At 54.1% G+C, this 14,300-nt stretch overlaps 1 protein-coding gene across 1 annotated transcript; it reads right to left on the bottom strand.

The window, feature by feature from the left end:
• Positions 1–1,106: 1,106 nt before the first annotated feature.
• LOC136996626 (ankyrin repeat domain-containing protein 7-like) lies at positions 1,107–7,490 on the bottom strand. The gene is made up of 11 exons (XM_067317514.1): positions 7,276–7,490; positions 5,833–5,947; positions 5,413–5,586; positions 5,214–5,320; positions 4,330–4,467; positions 3,891–4,039; positions 3,049–3,082; positions 2,880–2,952; positions 2,209–2,292; positions 1,630–1,714; positions 1,107–1,186 (listed from the first exon to the last, which is right to left on the bottom strand). The coding sequence occupies exons 1-11, from the start codon at positions 7,488–7,490 to the stop codon at positions 1,107–1,109; spliced, it is 1,254 nt and encodes a 417-aa protein (XP_067173615.1).
• Positions 7,491–14,300: the final 6,810 nt, after the last annotated feature.

The following is a 14,300-nucleotide window of genomic DNA, read 5'->3' as shown; positions in this document are numbered from 1 at the left end:
AAGGCCCCCCTTCCCCTGGGAAAAACAACTGGCACCACAGAGCATTCTTTACTCAACAACATACTCGGAAGAGGGCAAACAGTTACAGTTGAAAACACTCAATCAGCTTTCCCTAAAAAAAGAAATAATAAAAACAATAAAAAGACCTTGCGGGAGACAGCGTGGTGCCTTCCTGAAGTCAGCGCAAGAGCAGCCCCTGCTCTGCCCTCCTGCACCGAGCTGGGCAACACTGCTGCTGCCTCCCCGGGCACGTGGCTCCCTCCTGGCCAGGCCCTTCCCACCAGCACACGTCCCCAGGGCAAGGACCAGGCTGCGGCTGTGCTGCCAGCAGCAGCCTCGCGGGAGCCTGCTGCCAGCTCCCCGCTCCGAGCCCTGGCCTGTTCCCTGGAGCCCAGAGTTGGGCGCCAGCAGCTGCCTCCCCTCGCCCACCGCCAGGAAGGCTTTGTGCCAGGCAGCACCCGGCTGTCTGGGGGAGTGTGCAGGGAGGGCTTGGAGGAGCTCTGCAGCTCTCCTGGACCTGGGAGGCAGGTGGCGAGGGCCACGGTGACTCCTGGAGATGCCTTTTGTGTCCTGCTCATGCTGACGTGGCAGAAGCCCCCCAGCGCTGGGGTCATCACGCGTGGGTGTCGTGCTGCTTGCTGCCCACACCTGCATTTTGGAAAGGAAAAATGAGTGTGGTGTGGGGCCAGTCACTGCAAGTGCACGAGAATAACTAACAGGCATTTTTCAAGGCAAAGTAACTCTTCTTGTCCTGTTGGGTGCCCGAGAGATGGCTTCTTTCCTCAGCAGCATCCCTCAAAACCTGTAGCTGCATGACGGCCCGTGCTGTGTCCCGGGCCCTGGGGCCTTGGGGCCTTGGAAGGGCCACTGATGGGGCCTATGTCCAAAGCAAGCTCCCGAGCGCTCCCCCCCACAGGGACCCCGCTGCGCCCCTCACTGAAAGCACCTCGGAGTCCCAGGGAGAGTCGCTGTCTTCCTCCCGCTCCACTCCTGCTGCCGACGTAACACCTACAAAGGAAGTAAGAAACGACACGCCATGAGTCCTTCTTTCACTCTGCTGCTCTCCTCCATCAGGCAAGCCCTGCAGCCAAGAGACGGAGAACGGTTCAACTACAGAGGAAAAACAAAGCCGTGTCATTCAGCCCCAGCCGCACCGCCGTGTTCTCGCCACTTCCCGTGGCCTTCTCTGCAGCAGAAGATGCCCAAGCCCAGCACGGCAGCTCACACGGCTACAACAAACGCCCAACAGACGGTCGGGTAGCATGCAAACCAGGCGCGGGCAGGCCGGAGTCACGGAGTAGGGAGGTTTCAGGGGCATCTCCCCTCCAAACTAGGGCTCCAGAGTTTGGCACTCACAAGCACTTTGCACGGTAGAGGAGGAACCCTCAAAGCGCTAGCCAAAACATCCTCACACGCGCAGCAAGTCACCGAGAAACAACGCTCCTTACCTAGCACTACCCCAAAACAGCTCCCTCAACTGACACTCGCTACCCTCAACCTTCCCCCCTGGCATTTGCTGGCAAGGGCAAAAGGGGGTGCCGTACCGTCTCACAAGCAGATCACCATTTCCGGTCATTGACTCGGCACAACTAGCAAAGAAACAAAGCGGATCAATGTTTATTAACTCACCTCTCACACCAGCAGGGGCTTCTGCAGCATCCACAACTTGAGGACCACCAGTAGCCTCCTCTCCCTGACGTTCAGGTGATTCTTCCTAAAAGAGGCCAGCCAAAAGCGTTGGAAAGAACAGAAACAAGCAGCCTCTGCACAGGCAGGCAACACCTCGCAAAGTACTTCTCTCCTCTGTACCCACACAGGGAAACGTTCTCACTTCTCCTCTACCAGGCCTGCAGTTTTTCCTCGGGAACGTCTTTGAGCAGACAGCAATACCTAACGTCACAAACGCCCGGCTCTGCTTCTGCAAAGCTCCTGAGAAGCACTGCCTGCACACAGGCTGACCCTGGCTTCACCTACGTTACAACATCCAGGAGCGCACGCACCCTTTCCCCCTCCTTTGCGCCAAGGAAAACCAACAGCTGCCTGCTTCTCAAACAACCTTAGTCAAACCTCCTTCTCTTTCCTCGCTTTCACTCTTCAAACCACAATCACATCTTACTATGTCTCTGAAGAGCTACTGCAGCAACATTTGCGACAATCTCTCAAAGGTCACTGAAAAAAAAACGGAACCAGCTTAAAAATCAAACATGCCTGCATCTCCAGCAGTACAGCCTGGGTTCCAGCACCACACTCGGAGTCTTCATCACAGCGCAGTCCCAACGCCATACACCGCAACTGGGGGAAAAAAAACAAAAAAACAAACAAAAAAACCCCACAGAGTTGAAACAGGCAGCGTGAGATCACATGCAAGCCTGGAATGTCATCCGCATCCGGCACGAGAGAAAAAGACCCGCCTGAGCAACTCCCCGCCAAGCACACTTGAGGAACCTGACAAGGAGGAAAGGAGAGCCAGGGGATGAAGCATTTCAGCAGATTTTGAACAATAAATGCCCTTCCTCCATATCAGTCAGAATTCTATTGCCAAAGTCACTGGAAACAAAGAGCAAGCTCTGGAGGACAAAAGAATAGGCAACCCAGGAGCTGATCAACTTTTATGGTCTCGAGATCTGACTCACAGGAAGAAAACCACGTGGCCATTTATCTTGTCACCTACTGCTCTTTCACCCCCCCCGACCACAAGGCTGCTGCATGCTCTGCCACGGCTACAAGTCTTTGAGGAAACAGCTCACAGCAGCAGAAAGGGTGGCAGGCAGGAGACCGCTCTGCCGGAGAAAACCACCTGCCTGGAGACTGAAGTCCAGACAGGTCTTCCCTGCAAATGAGGCGTCCCATGGCAAGTGTTGCCTGTTGAGGCACTTTACCTTGGCAGCTGAACTGCGGTTTTCTTCCTCAGAAGCAGGACAGCTGTCATCACTCTCCTCTTCCTCCAACATTCTTGAAAAGCAAAGGCAAGAAGGACCCTGTCTCTCCAATCTTTCCTCTTTTTAGGCAGGTTAAAGGATTTGGGAAAAGGTATTGTTCAAGTCTCACCTTGCAAAGTATCCGTGGGAAACGTCGTCTCTCACTGTTCAAATATTAATTGACATGATTAATTCTTAGCATGTCAGACCTTCCAACGTCAACAATGCCTACAAGCGTGTAACACGGACAGTTCTACAGGCCACACTGGAGTGGAACATTCAGGCGAGACAGCACGAACAAAAGCATGCCCCAAACCACTGATTTTTCTCATCATACTGAATTCTCCCCCCCCAAACTAAGTAAGCAAGCAAATTCAACACTGTCCTCATATTTCCTTCTAACGTTCCTAACCGAAAAACTAGCATGGCGCCAAGATGCTATGTGAGCAGACAGTTAGCAAATGCTGGCGCGGGCTGAACAGGATAAGAAGTGACTCAACTGCTGAACTCTTCATACCACGCATGCGAGCATACGCCACAGGCAGAGATTGTTCTCTCTCTCTCTCTCATTCTCTCTTTGTCCCGTCCCGTCCCCCTCCACCAACCTGTGGTTGAAAATGCCAGGTACTGCACAGTATTTGTAATTTTTTTTCTTTTTCTTTTCTTTTCTTTTTTTTTTTTTTTTTTTTAAGAAAAAAGGAAAGCCCCCATCTATAAACATGGGGGATCCAATAGGCAACAACCCTCCGAACGGACGGCTAACATGCTAATTATAGAAGCGCCCTCACGGCCTTGCAAGACACGTGTCCAGTCGGCAACACAGAAGCGCATTTACAAAACTGTGTGCGCTACTCCATCCGAGACCTCCACTGAAGTCAATGGTGAACATGGTAAGCTTCAACAATATAAGCCACCAAAAGAAAAGGCTGTAGGGATTTTCCTCATCAGCTCCTCCACGGTTAAGGATCCTACCTCTGCTGGCCAGAGCGCAGGCACCCAATGCAAAGCCAGCAGCTCCTGCTCCGGGAGGCGTGCTAAGCGCTGGCACGCCCTTTGCGCCGCCTGCAGAAGCTTCTCCCGCCTTTTCCCCGACTGCAGAGTCTACCAGGTGTTGACTAACACTGTATACAGAAAGAAAGGAAACACACTGATTTTCAGACTTTGCATTGCTCGGATGCGAGCTCAGCATCACAAACGTGAAACGTAACGGAGCATTTGGGTGGAAGTCAAGGACAATTTCCCAAGTCGCACTTGACACGGGAACAATATGTACCAGAAGAGTCCTTTTCGCCCAGCTGCAACAAAGGTCTCCACACGCCATTAAACCTTGCTGCTGTTACCAAGCACGCCCATAAACCAACACGGACGTTCGGACAACTTAGCAACTCTAACGGTGACCCAAAGCACCTACCGAGCATGTCCAGAAGTTCTAGCGTAATCCTCCGCTGTCCATCCAAGAACGTCTTCCTGGGAAAGATCAGCACCATAGCGAAGAAGAACTTCTATCACGCTCATGTCCCCAGCAGAAGCAGCAAGCATAAGAGGGGTCCTAGAGCATCCAAAAGACGATAGGAAATCTATCGGCCGATACAGACATTTCACTGGCATTATTTGCAGCCCTATTTGCTCCCAAAACAATTACTTCCCCCTTTCCCACAGGCAGAAGGAAAGCAGAGCCAACTACACGGAAGCACAGGAGAACTCAGGTCGGAAGGGGCCTCAGGAGGTCTCTCCGCCTAACACCTCCCCAAAGCACGCTCAGCTACGAGGCCAGACCGGGTTGCTCACGGCTTTACTCGGTCGGTTCTTCAAAGCCGCCAAGGAGGGAGGCTGCACAACCTCCTCGGGCAACCCGTTCCCACGCGTCACTGTCCTCGCAGCCAGCAAGGTTCTCCTCACATCCAGCTGGAACCTCTCTCGTTTCAACGCGTGCCCGTTGTCAAAGCAAGTGTCAGGACAGAGAGACAACGCTGCCCGCGAGACAACACTTACCTACCAACCATGCCTGGGTTCTAAAAACCCGCTCCTGCCCAGCAGCAATGCTGGAGAACTAACGGCAACTCCCCTGCCTTGCGGCAACCAGACACAAAGCTTTCTGGCAGTCCTGAAGGCAGAAGCCAGCCAGTGAGGCGCAACAGCAGCCAAGCGCAGATCACTTTTCCAAAGTCACGCAGAAGCGACTGCTTCCGTGTGGCTACTTACTTAGGCCTTTTAGAGGCTCACGCCCACGCCTCTCATCAGTCAAACTTTAAGAATACTCAGGAGACCCACGCCCTGTTTGGACAAGCCCTTCACCTTTCAGAAGGATCTCGAGCGTGCACGTCAGCTCCTTTTTTAAGCAGGAACTCCACCATCTCTTCGTGATGTTCGGACACGGCAAGAGCAAGGGGAGTGTATCCCATCTGAAAGCATAAATCCCCTCAGTTAGAAAAACACAGAGAAGCGAAGCAACCTTTTCTTTCCAAGAGCGGCCTTACCCAAACTCTGCGCTTACCTTATTCCGTGCATCAATACGGGCATTGTGCTCCAGTAACTGCCCTGCTAGAGAGGTGTTAGGAGCAACGGCAGCGAGGTGAAGGGCAGTGCTGCCGTTAACATCGGCCAGATTAGGGTCGGCACCGTGCGCTAGCAGAATGGCAACGCATTCTTCTTGCTGGCACTGTACTGCCTGGAAACAACACAGGAAAAAAGGAAACCTTTCCAGCAACTACGTTTTCCTCTGCCACAACTCCCACAGCTTGCCAACCTCGGAAAACAATAACGCGTTCAAAGATTAGGTAACGTTAGGCACCTATTCGGCGCCAAGCACGACACAATCGCCACCCACACCTAGGTCAAGAATCACCCAAGGGAGGGATTGCTCAGTGCGTAACTTATAAGCCCTACCTACAGCAGCATCACATACTCCACGTACCTTCATCAGCGGCGATCTCTTGAAATTGTCACGAGGATCCAGCTTGCACTTGTTTCCTACTAAATAGGAAACAACCTCCGAATGCCCGTTAGCGCAAGCAAGATGCAGAGGGGTCCTAAAATTTAAATATACGACGTTAACACCGACAGACACGCACACAGCTGAAGACACCGCTCCTGCCTATGGCATGTGGGTAGGGCCACCCGTTTCCGGTTCCAAAAAACAAGCTTAGAAAAAGTTTCTCATTCCTTCAGCCATGACAGCAGTTGCACACCCAAAGCCTGGGGCGGGCTAGGAAAAATGCCCCCCACCCCACCCCAGCACCCATTTATGAAGACGACGGTCACTCAGCTCCCCGCCTCGTTCCCTGCAAATGGATTCCTGCGCCCAGCCACAGGACCCTTCCCGCACAGCCTCAGGCTTCCGGTGGGAAACTGCTGCCCTCCACACCTCTGCCCAGGCAACTGGCCACTGCCTCCAACAGCACGACACACACAGCCCAGCAAGGACGACCAAGCCTTGGGCACCTTAAGCCTACGGCAAGGGACCCTCTAGCTTTCGCCAGCATCGCTCACGTGACAACAGCGTGCCAGAGGCTAAGGAGGTGGCTTTTAGAACACCATCGCATCAGCTTTGTGCTGTGCTTTTCGGGAATTCGTGCCTTCTGTCCTTTCCCCGAGCTCACTACTGCAGCAAACGCGAGGACACGCTCGCTCCAAAGCGCCCTCGGTAACACCTAGCAAACCAGCCAGCAGAAACCTTCCCCCACAACGCTGCCATGCCCACAGCAACAAAGCAGCGCTCTGTCTTGCCGGCAGTTGTAGCTACCCTTCTCCTACAAGCTCGACCACGGAGGAAGCCCTCTCCAAGGCAGCAGAGCTGCCTTTCCACCAGCCCTCGCCAGCTGAAGGAAATAGCACTCCCTTCCTTCCTTCCTTCCTCCCTCCCTTCCAGGAAGGGCCCTGCCCTGCCCTGCCCTGCCCTGCCGCGCCGCGCCTGGAAGAAAGGCGGCCCTTCAAACTGCCCAGCATCTCCAATCAAACCACCGCAGCCGATGCGGCTACGAAGGAACACGCGACCACCTCCGAAGGGCTGCTGCCACGCACGCAATACAGGTGACGCTGCGGGAGAAGCCGCTCACAAAACCTGCCCCTCGTTTCGCCCTCCTCAGCCGAGCCAGGCCGAGCCGAGCCGAGCCTCGCGGGCTGCCACCAGGCAAGGAGACCTCTCTGCTCGCAGCAAGGGCCCGCTGGAGCCTCCCAGCTGCGCCACCGCCGCCCCCTCCGCCCGCCGCTGCGGGGCCGCGCCGCAGCCACAGACGCAGCCGCCGCCGCCGCCGCAGCCCGGCCCTCGCGGCCGCCCCTCGCGCCTCCCCCCACGCTCGCGGCGCGGCCCAGAGCCCGGCCGGGCGGGCGCGGGCGCGCGCGGCGCCACCCCCCTCACCGCTTCGCCTTGTCCCGCCTGTCGATGCCGAGTCTCCGCAGCCACCACGGCCGCCGCACCCGCGCCAGGTCGCCGCTGGCGGCCGCGCGGTGCAGCTTGCCCAGCTGCTTCTCGCGGAGCTCGGAGGCGGCGCCGACGCAGGGCAGGGAAGCGCTGCCGGACGGCGACGGCGGCGGCCCCTGCCCCTTGCTGAAGAGCCCGAAGAGCCTCTTCATGCTGCGGCGGGGACGGGACGCGGCCCGGCACGGGCACGGCCCCGCGGGCACGGCCCCGCCTCGTGCGGGGGCAGAGGAGCCGAGCGCCGGCCAGTGGCCGCGGCCCGGGACAGCTGCTGCGGGGCTGCGGGCTCGGAGCCCCCGGGCCGGGGGCAGAGGCGCGGGCTGAGAGCAGGGATGCAGCAAGGCTCCCAGCGAGGCACGCGGCGGCCACAGCACTGAGAGCAACCGCCTCCAGACGCCGCGCGGGCGCCGCGATGCGCAACGGCCGCGGCGAGCTCGCGCGGCGGCGTCACAAGGCGGAGCGGGGGGGCCGCTGCGCGCCTGCGCAGTGCCGCGGGGGCGGGGCCGGGGCCGGGGCCGGGGCTTCCCTCCCCAAAGGCGGCGCCTTTGCTTGCATCCAGGCGACTCGCCAGGAGGAGAGGAGATGCAGCCTCCTTTCAGGGAGGTGGAAGTTCACCAGCGAAAACGCCCTCCCTCATGAGACTCCGCAGCCTCCCAAGCCCCCGCGCACTCGCGGCTCCCTCGAATATCAGCTCGGCCTCTCAGCCTGCCCGCCGTCCGTGCCCAGGCGCCTCCTACGCGCCGGCTAGCCCAGCTTGCCGTTCGCTAGCGAACTGCGCGCACCCCCGCGGGCACCCAGCAGCTCAGGGGAAACAGAAAGGCGCTGGTGCCCGCACCACAGACACGGGGGCCGCTATGGCCCGAGGGCTGCCTCCGGGGGCTGCCACCTAAGTCACTCGCTCCCGTCCGCCCCGTTGTCACCGAAATGGGGAGAAAAACTCCTTAGCGCCAGTGTAGCACTGAGAAGCAGGCATTCTCTTTATTACGGCGCCGGGTGCACAGGGGATCGCTCCGCCCAACGTGCATGCCGCGTGTTGCATTAGCCAAAGCTTCTATTGCTTTGTTACATACCCATGCATTAAATTTCCCGGAATGATTGTACATATTCATTCTATTTCCTGGAACTAATTATCATATTTACAGAGTCATTACGCATGCGGTCTGAGTCTGAGTCTCCGGGGGGCTTCTATGGGGGTCCCTGGTGGTCGCTGAAGAGCCCATTCACGGCTCTTAAATCCTGAACCAACCTATATTCTTTGCCATTTTGTTTCTTTACTGATAATCCTGGGGTGTTATATTCTGCTTCACGCTCTATCAATAACCCATAATTCAAAAATGTAGTTGTTAATTCTTCCAACCCTTTTCTAGCCTCCCACTTAACAGGATACTGCTTTTGTCTTACCGGTTTAGTCCCGGATTTTAGAACAACCTTCACTGGTTTCGCCAATTTAGACCAACCTGGAATTCCGCTAGCCCATACCAAGGCTATTACTGCATCGTCTGCTTCGGCAGGAATCTCTTCCTCCGGTTTTTGCGTGCTCTGTAACATAAAAATTCTCGCTTCCGCAGCTTTTGATTCAGGTGTTAGTAGCTGCACCTCTCCATTCTTAAAGGTTATCTGCGCGTTCAACTTATTCAATAAATCCCTTCCCATCAAGGGTATGGGACATTCAGGCATATATAAAAATCGATGAGTCACCCCGTTTTCCCAGTTTAAGTTGTAAGGGCTGCAAGAAGGGCCGATCCTCTCATTTGCCTGTAGCGCCAACAACGCTTACAGTTTCATGGCTAAAGTTTCCTTTACAAGTATTAAGTACAGAGTAAGCGGCTCCTGTATCAACTAAAACTTCTACTCCATCATTTCCCAGCCTTAGTGGAACCAGGGGTTCGGCTGGGGACGCTTCCCCCGGTCCCCTTCCGGATTCCTCCTTTAATGTCAGTAGCTTAATGGCTTGCAGGGCTGGGTCGGTTCCCAGCCTGAGGTTGCCAGCCCTTTCTTTTCCAATGCCCCCTTTCTTTGCAGATTGCACACTGATCTTTCGCCAGACGGGGTTGCACAAAAGGAGGTGATGTTCCCTTTCCCTTACTCCCTTTCACGCCTCGGTAACGCCCTCCTGGGCCTTCCCTTTCTCTGTAGGCTCCTCCAGGAGCCCTGCTTAAAGCAGCAGTCAATCTGCCTTCTCTTAGGGTTTCCCTTCGAACCTCTTGCATCTCTTTTTCCTTTTCCCTATTATTAAAAGCCGTCCATGCCACTTCTAACATTTTCCTAAATCTTTCGAATCCGCCTCTTCTGATTTCTGAAGGTTTTATTCTTATGTCTGGGGCTGATTGTCCCAGACATACGTGAAGTGAACTGCTGGGCTTCCTCTGCTTTTTCAGGATCCAGGGTGGTAGATTTCCCGGCAGTAGCCTTTAATCGTTCCATAAAAGCAGACGGGGATTCATTTGGCTCTTGTCTGACCTCATAGAGCTTAGACCAATTAATCGCTTTTGGCATGGCGTGTCTTATGCCAAACCTTATCCGTCTCTGCTATCCTGCTAAGAGTCCCCGGGGTCCCGGCTGCTTAGGATCCCACCCTGGCTCTGCAGCAGGAAAATTCTGGTCTATTGTTCCCTGCAAATCCCCACCAGCACGTGCTCCTTCTGCTTGTTTCCGAGCAGCGTTTAATACCATCTTCTTTTCAGTATCGCCTAGCGGTGTGTCTGATATGACCTGTGAACCATTCCAATCCGGATCCTGAGTCCTAATTACAGTTTCAAACGCTTTAGCCACTCTCTCTGGATCCTCTCTAGAGTTCCCTGCTATTTCCTTCCAGGACCTTAGCTCCGTTATTGAAAAAGCTACTTTAACTGTTACTGGTCCGTTATTTCCAACCGCCTGCCGAAGGGGAGCCTGTAAAGCCTCCCCCGCTTCCCCTTGTCGTCCCCTTGTTCTCCCCGCAAGCGGGCTAAATCCTTCCGCCCCTCTAAATCCTCCTCCCTGTTCATAACTCCCCTCCCCTGGTCCCTCTGCACCTCCAGCTCCACCGATAGCCTCGAAATCCCTCCCCCCCAACCTCTGTCGGGCAGCGACCACCGATTCCAAATCTTCTTCCTCCTCCCGTCCACACTTCAAACACCTTTTTCCCATACTACAAGCGGAACAACACCTTTTCAAATTTCGACCCTTTCCCTCTTTCTAGCTTTGGCTAATGCAACACGCGGCATGCACGTTGGGCGGAGCGATCCCCCGTGCACCCGGCGCCGTAATAAAGAGAACGCCTGCTTCTCAGTGCTACACTGGTGCTAAGGAGTTTTTCTCCCCATTTCGGTGACAGTTTTGGCGACCCGGGTGGGACTCTGCTTCTGAATCTTGACAGATCCGCGGGATCGCAGGACCTCCAGCCGGCACCGAGGGATTCTCCGAAGTCTTTCATAGCATGATGAGGGGGTTTTCATCCCCCCCTTGCCTTATTTCATACAACTTCTGCTAACATTTGCACTTCCTCTCGTTCCTCAAACTGTTTAATACAACCTCTCCCAATATCACATGCAGAACAACATTCCCGTCTCCGTTTCTTCTGCACCTCCTTATCAGCCAAGACTTAGATACCATTAGAATCATTATCCATCAGTTTACAATTTTTTTCTCGCTTCACAATCATTTCGTAAAGTGAAAAAGAAATCCACATATGGTACTTCATCCCATTTCCCCTCCCTCCGGCAAAACAACATTAATTGTAATATGGTATTATAGTTCACAGTTCCATTCTTAGGCCATTTTTCCTGATTGTCGAAAGTATACGTTGGCCACCAATGATTACAATATTCAATTAATTGCCTTTTTGTAAGTGTACCTCCCAGCGGACCTGCCGCCTCCTTCCAATGCTTTAAAATACATCCCAGAGGTGATTTCTTCAAGATCCCCCCCTCTTTCGATGCTTGGTTACCCATAACCACAAAATCCACAAAACAAAGTCCAGTAACATTCCAAATGTCAAATTACCACAAAAATCAAGCAATTCGGGACTCTAACCCCACCTGGTGGGACTCTGACCCACTTGTGGGACTCTAACCCACTTAAGGTACCTCTTTAGTCCAACCCTGCGAGGCTTTTGCCGCGTCTTACGGGTGGGCAACCCAACCCTCCTCCCCCGTTATTTTTATTTTTATTTTTTTAAGAAAGGAATGCCTTTACCTTCCCAGGGGTCTTGTTCAGAGCTCTTCAGAGAATCCCTCGGTGCCGGCTGGAGGTCCTGCGATCCCACGGATCCGTCAAGATTCAGAAGCAGAGTCCCACCCGGGTCGCCAAAACTGTCACCGAAATGGGGAGAAAAACTCCTTAGCACCAGTGTAGCACTGAGAAGCAGGCGTTCTCTTTATTACGGCGCCGGGTGCACGGGGGATCGCTCCGCCCAACGTGCATGCCGCGTGTTGCATTAGCCAAAGCTAGAAAGAGGGAAAGGGTCGAAATTTGAAAAGGTGTTGTTCCGCTTGTAGTATGGGAAAAAGGTGTTTGAAGTGTGGACGGGAGGAGGAAGAAGATTTGGAATCGGTGGTCGCTGCCCGACAGAGGTTGGGGGGGAGGGATTTCGAGGCTATCGGTGGAGCTGGAGGTGCAGAGGGACCAGGGGAGGGGAGTTATGAACAGGGAGGAGGATTTAGAGGGGCGGAAGGATTTAGCCCGCTTGCGGGGAGAACAAGGGGACGACAAGGGGAAGCGGGGGAGGCTTTACAGGCTCCCCTTCGGCAGGCGGTTGGAAATAACGGACCAGTAACAGTTAAAGTAGCTTTTTCAATAACGGAGCTAAGGTCCTGGAAGGAAATAGCAGGGAACTCTAGAGAGGATCCAGAGAGAGTGGCTAAAGCGTTTGAAACTGTAATTAGGACTCAGGATCCGGATTGGAATGGTTCACAGGTCATATCAGACACACCGCTAGGCGATACTGAAAAGAAGATGGTATTAAACGCTGCTCGGAAACAAGCAGAAGGAGCACGTGCTGGTGGGGATTTGCAGGGAACAATAGACCAGAATTTTCCTGCTGCAGAGCCAGGGTGGGATCCTAAGCAGCCGGGACCCCGGGGACTCTTAGCAGGATAGCAGAGACGGATAAGGTTTGGCATAAGACACGCCATGCCAAAAGCGATTAATTGGTCTAAGCTCTATGAGGTCAGACAAGAGCCAAATGAATCCCCGTCTGCTTTTATGGAACGATTAAAGGCTACTGCCGGGAAATCTACCACCCTGGATCCTGAAAAAGCAGAGGAAGCCCAGCAGTTCACTTCACGTATGTCTGGGACAATCAGCCCCAGACATAAGAATAAAACCTTCAGAAATCAGAAGAGGCGGATTCGAAAGATTTAGGAAAATGTTAGAAGTGGCATGGACGGCTTTTAATAATAGGGAAAAGGAAAAAGAGATGCAAGAGGTTCGAAGGGAAACCCTAAGAGAAGGCAGATTGACTGCTGCTTTAAGCAGGGCTCCTGGAGGAGCCTACAGAGAAAGGGAAGGCCCAGGAGGGCGTTACCGAGGCGTGAAAGGGAGTAAGGGAAAGGGAACATCACCTCCTTTTGTGCAACCCCGTCTGGCGAAAGATCAGTGTGCAATCTGCAAAGAAAGGGGGCATTGGAAAAGAAAGGGCTGGCAACCTCAGGCTGGGAACCGACCCAGCCCTGCAAGCCATTAAGCTACTGACATTAAAGGAGGAATCCGGAAGGGGACCGGGGGAAGCGTCCCCAGCCGAACCCCTGGTTCCACTAAGGCTGGGAAATGATGGAGTAGAAGTTTTAGTTGATACAGGAGCCGCTTACTCTGTACTTAATACTTGTAAAGGAAACTTTAGCCATGAAACTGTAAGCGTTGTTGGCGCTACAGGCAAATGAGAGGATCGGCCCTTCTTGCAGCCCTTACAACTTAAACTGGGAAAACGGGGTGACTCATCGATTTTTATATATGCCTGAATGTCCCATACCCTTGATGGGAAGGGATTTATTGAATAAGTTGAACGCGCAGATAACCTTTAAGAATGGAGAGGTGCAGCTACTAACACCTGAATCAAAAGCTGCGGAAGCGAGAATTTTTATGTTACAGAGCACGCAAAAACCGGAGGAAGAGATTCCTGCCGAAGCAGACGATGCAGTAATAGCCTTGGTATGGGCTAGCGGAATTCCAGGTTGGTCTAAATTGGCGAAACCAGTGAAGGTTGTTCTAAAATCCGGGACTAAACCGGTAAGACAAAAGCAGTATCCTGTTAAGTGGGAGGCTAGAAAAGGGTTGGAAGAATTAACAACTACATTTTTGAATTATGGGTTATTGATAGAGCGTGAAGCAGAATATAACACCCCAGGATTATCAGTAAAGAAACAAAATGGCAAAGAATATAGGTTGGTTCAGGATTTAAGAGCCGTGAATGGGCTCTTCAGCGACCACCAGGGACCCCCATAGAAGCCCCCCGGAGACTCAGACTCAGACCGCATGCGTAATGACTCTGTAAATATGATAATTAGTTCCAGGAAATAGAATGAATATGTACAATCATTCCGGGAAATTTAATGCATGGGTATGTAACAAAGCAATAGAAGCTTTGGCTAATGCAACACGCGGCATGCACGTTGGGCGGAGCGATCCCCTGTGCACCCGGCGCCGTAATAAAGAGAATGCCTGCTTCTCAGTGCTACACTGGCGCTAAGGAGTTTTTCTCCCCATTTCGGTGACAACGGGGCGGACGGGAGCGAGTGACTTAGGTGGCAGCCCCCGGAGGCAGCCCTCGGGCCATAGCGGCCCCCGTGTCTGTGGTGCGGGCACCAGCGCCTTTCTGTTTCCCCTGAGCTGCTGGGTGCCCGCGGGGGTGCGCGCAGTTCGCTAGCGAACGGCAAGCTGGGCTAGCCGGCGCGTAGGAGGCGCCTGGGCACGGACGGCGGGCAGGCTGAGAGGCCGAGCTGATATTCGAGGGAGCCGCGAGTGCGCGGGGGCTTGGGAGGCTGCGG

The sequence above is a fragment of the Apteryx mantelli genome, unplaced genomic scaffold (assembly GCF_036417845.1).
Source record: "Apteryx mantelli isolate bAptMan1 unplaced genomic scaffold, bAptMan1.hap1 HAP1_SCAFFOLD_62, whole genome shotgun sequence".
NCBI lineage: Eukaryota > Metazoa > Chordata > Aves > Apterygiformes > Apterygidae > Apteryx > Apteryx mantelli.
This window is presented reverse-complemented; position numbering and strand designations above follow the sequence as displayed.

Coding starts and splice junctions, on each gene's coding strand:
- LOC136996626 (XM_067317514.1), bottom strand. CDS start 7,490: ATGAAGAGGCTCTTCGGGCTCTTCAGCAAGGGGCAGGGGCCGCCGCCG. Junction 5,948..7,275: donor AGGCGGGACAAGGCGAAGCG/GTGAGGGGGGTG, acceptor TTTAAATTTTAG/GACCCCTCTGCATCTTGCTT. Junction 3,083..3,890: donor CTGCGCTCTGGCCAGCAGAG/GTAGGATCCTTA, acceptor ATATTTGAACAG/TGAGAGACGACGTTTCCCAC.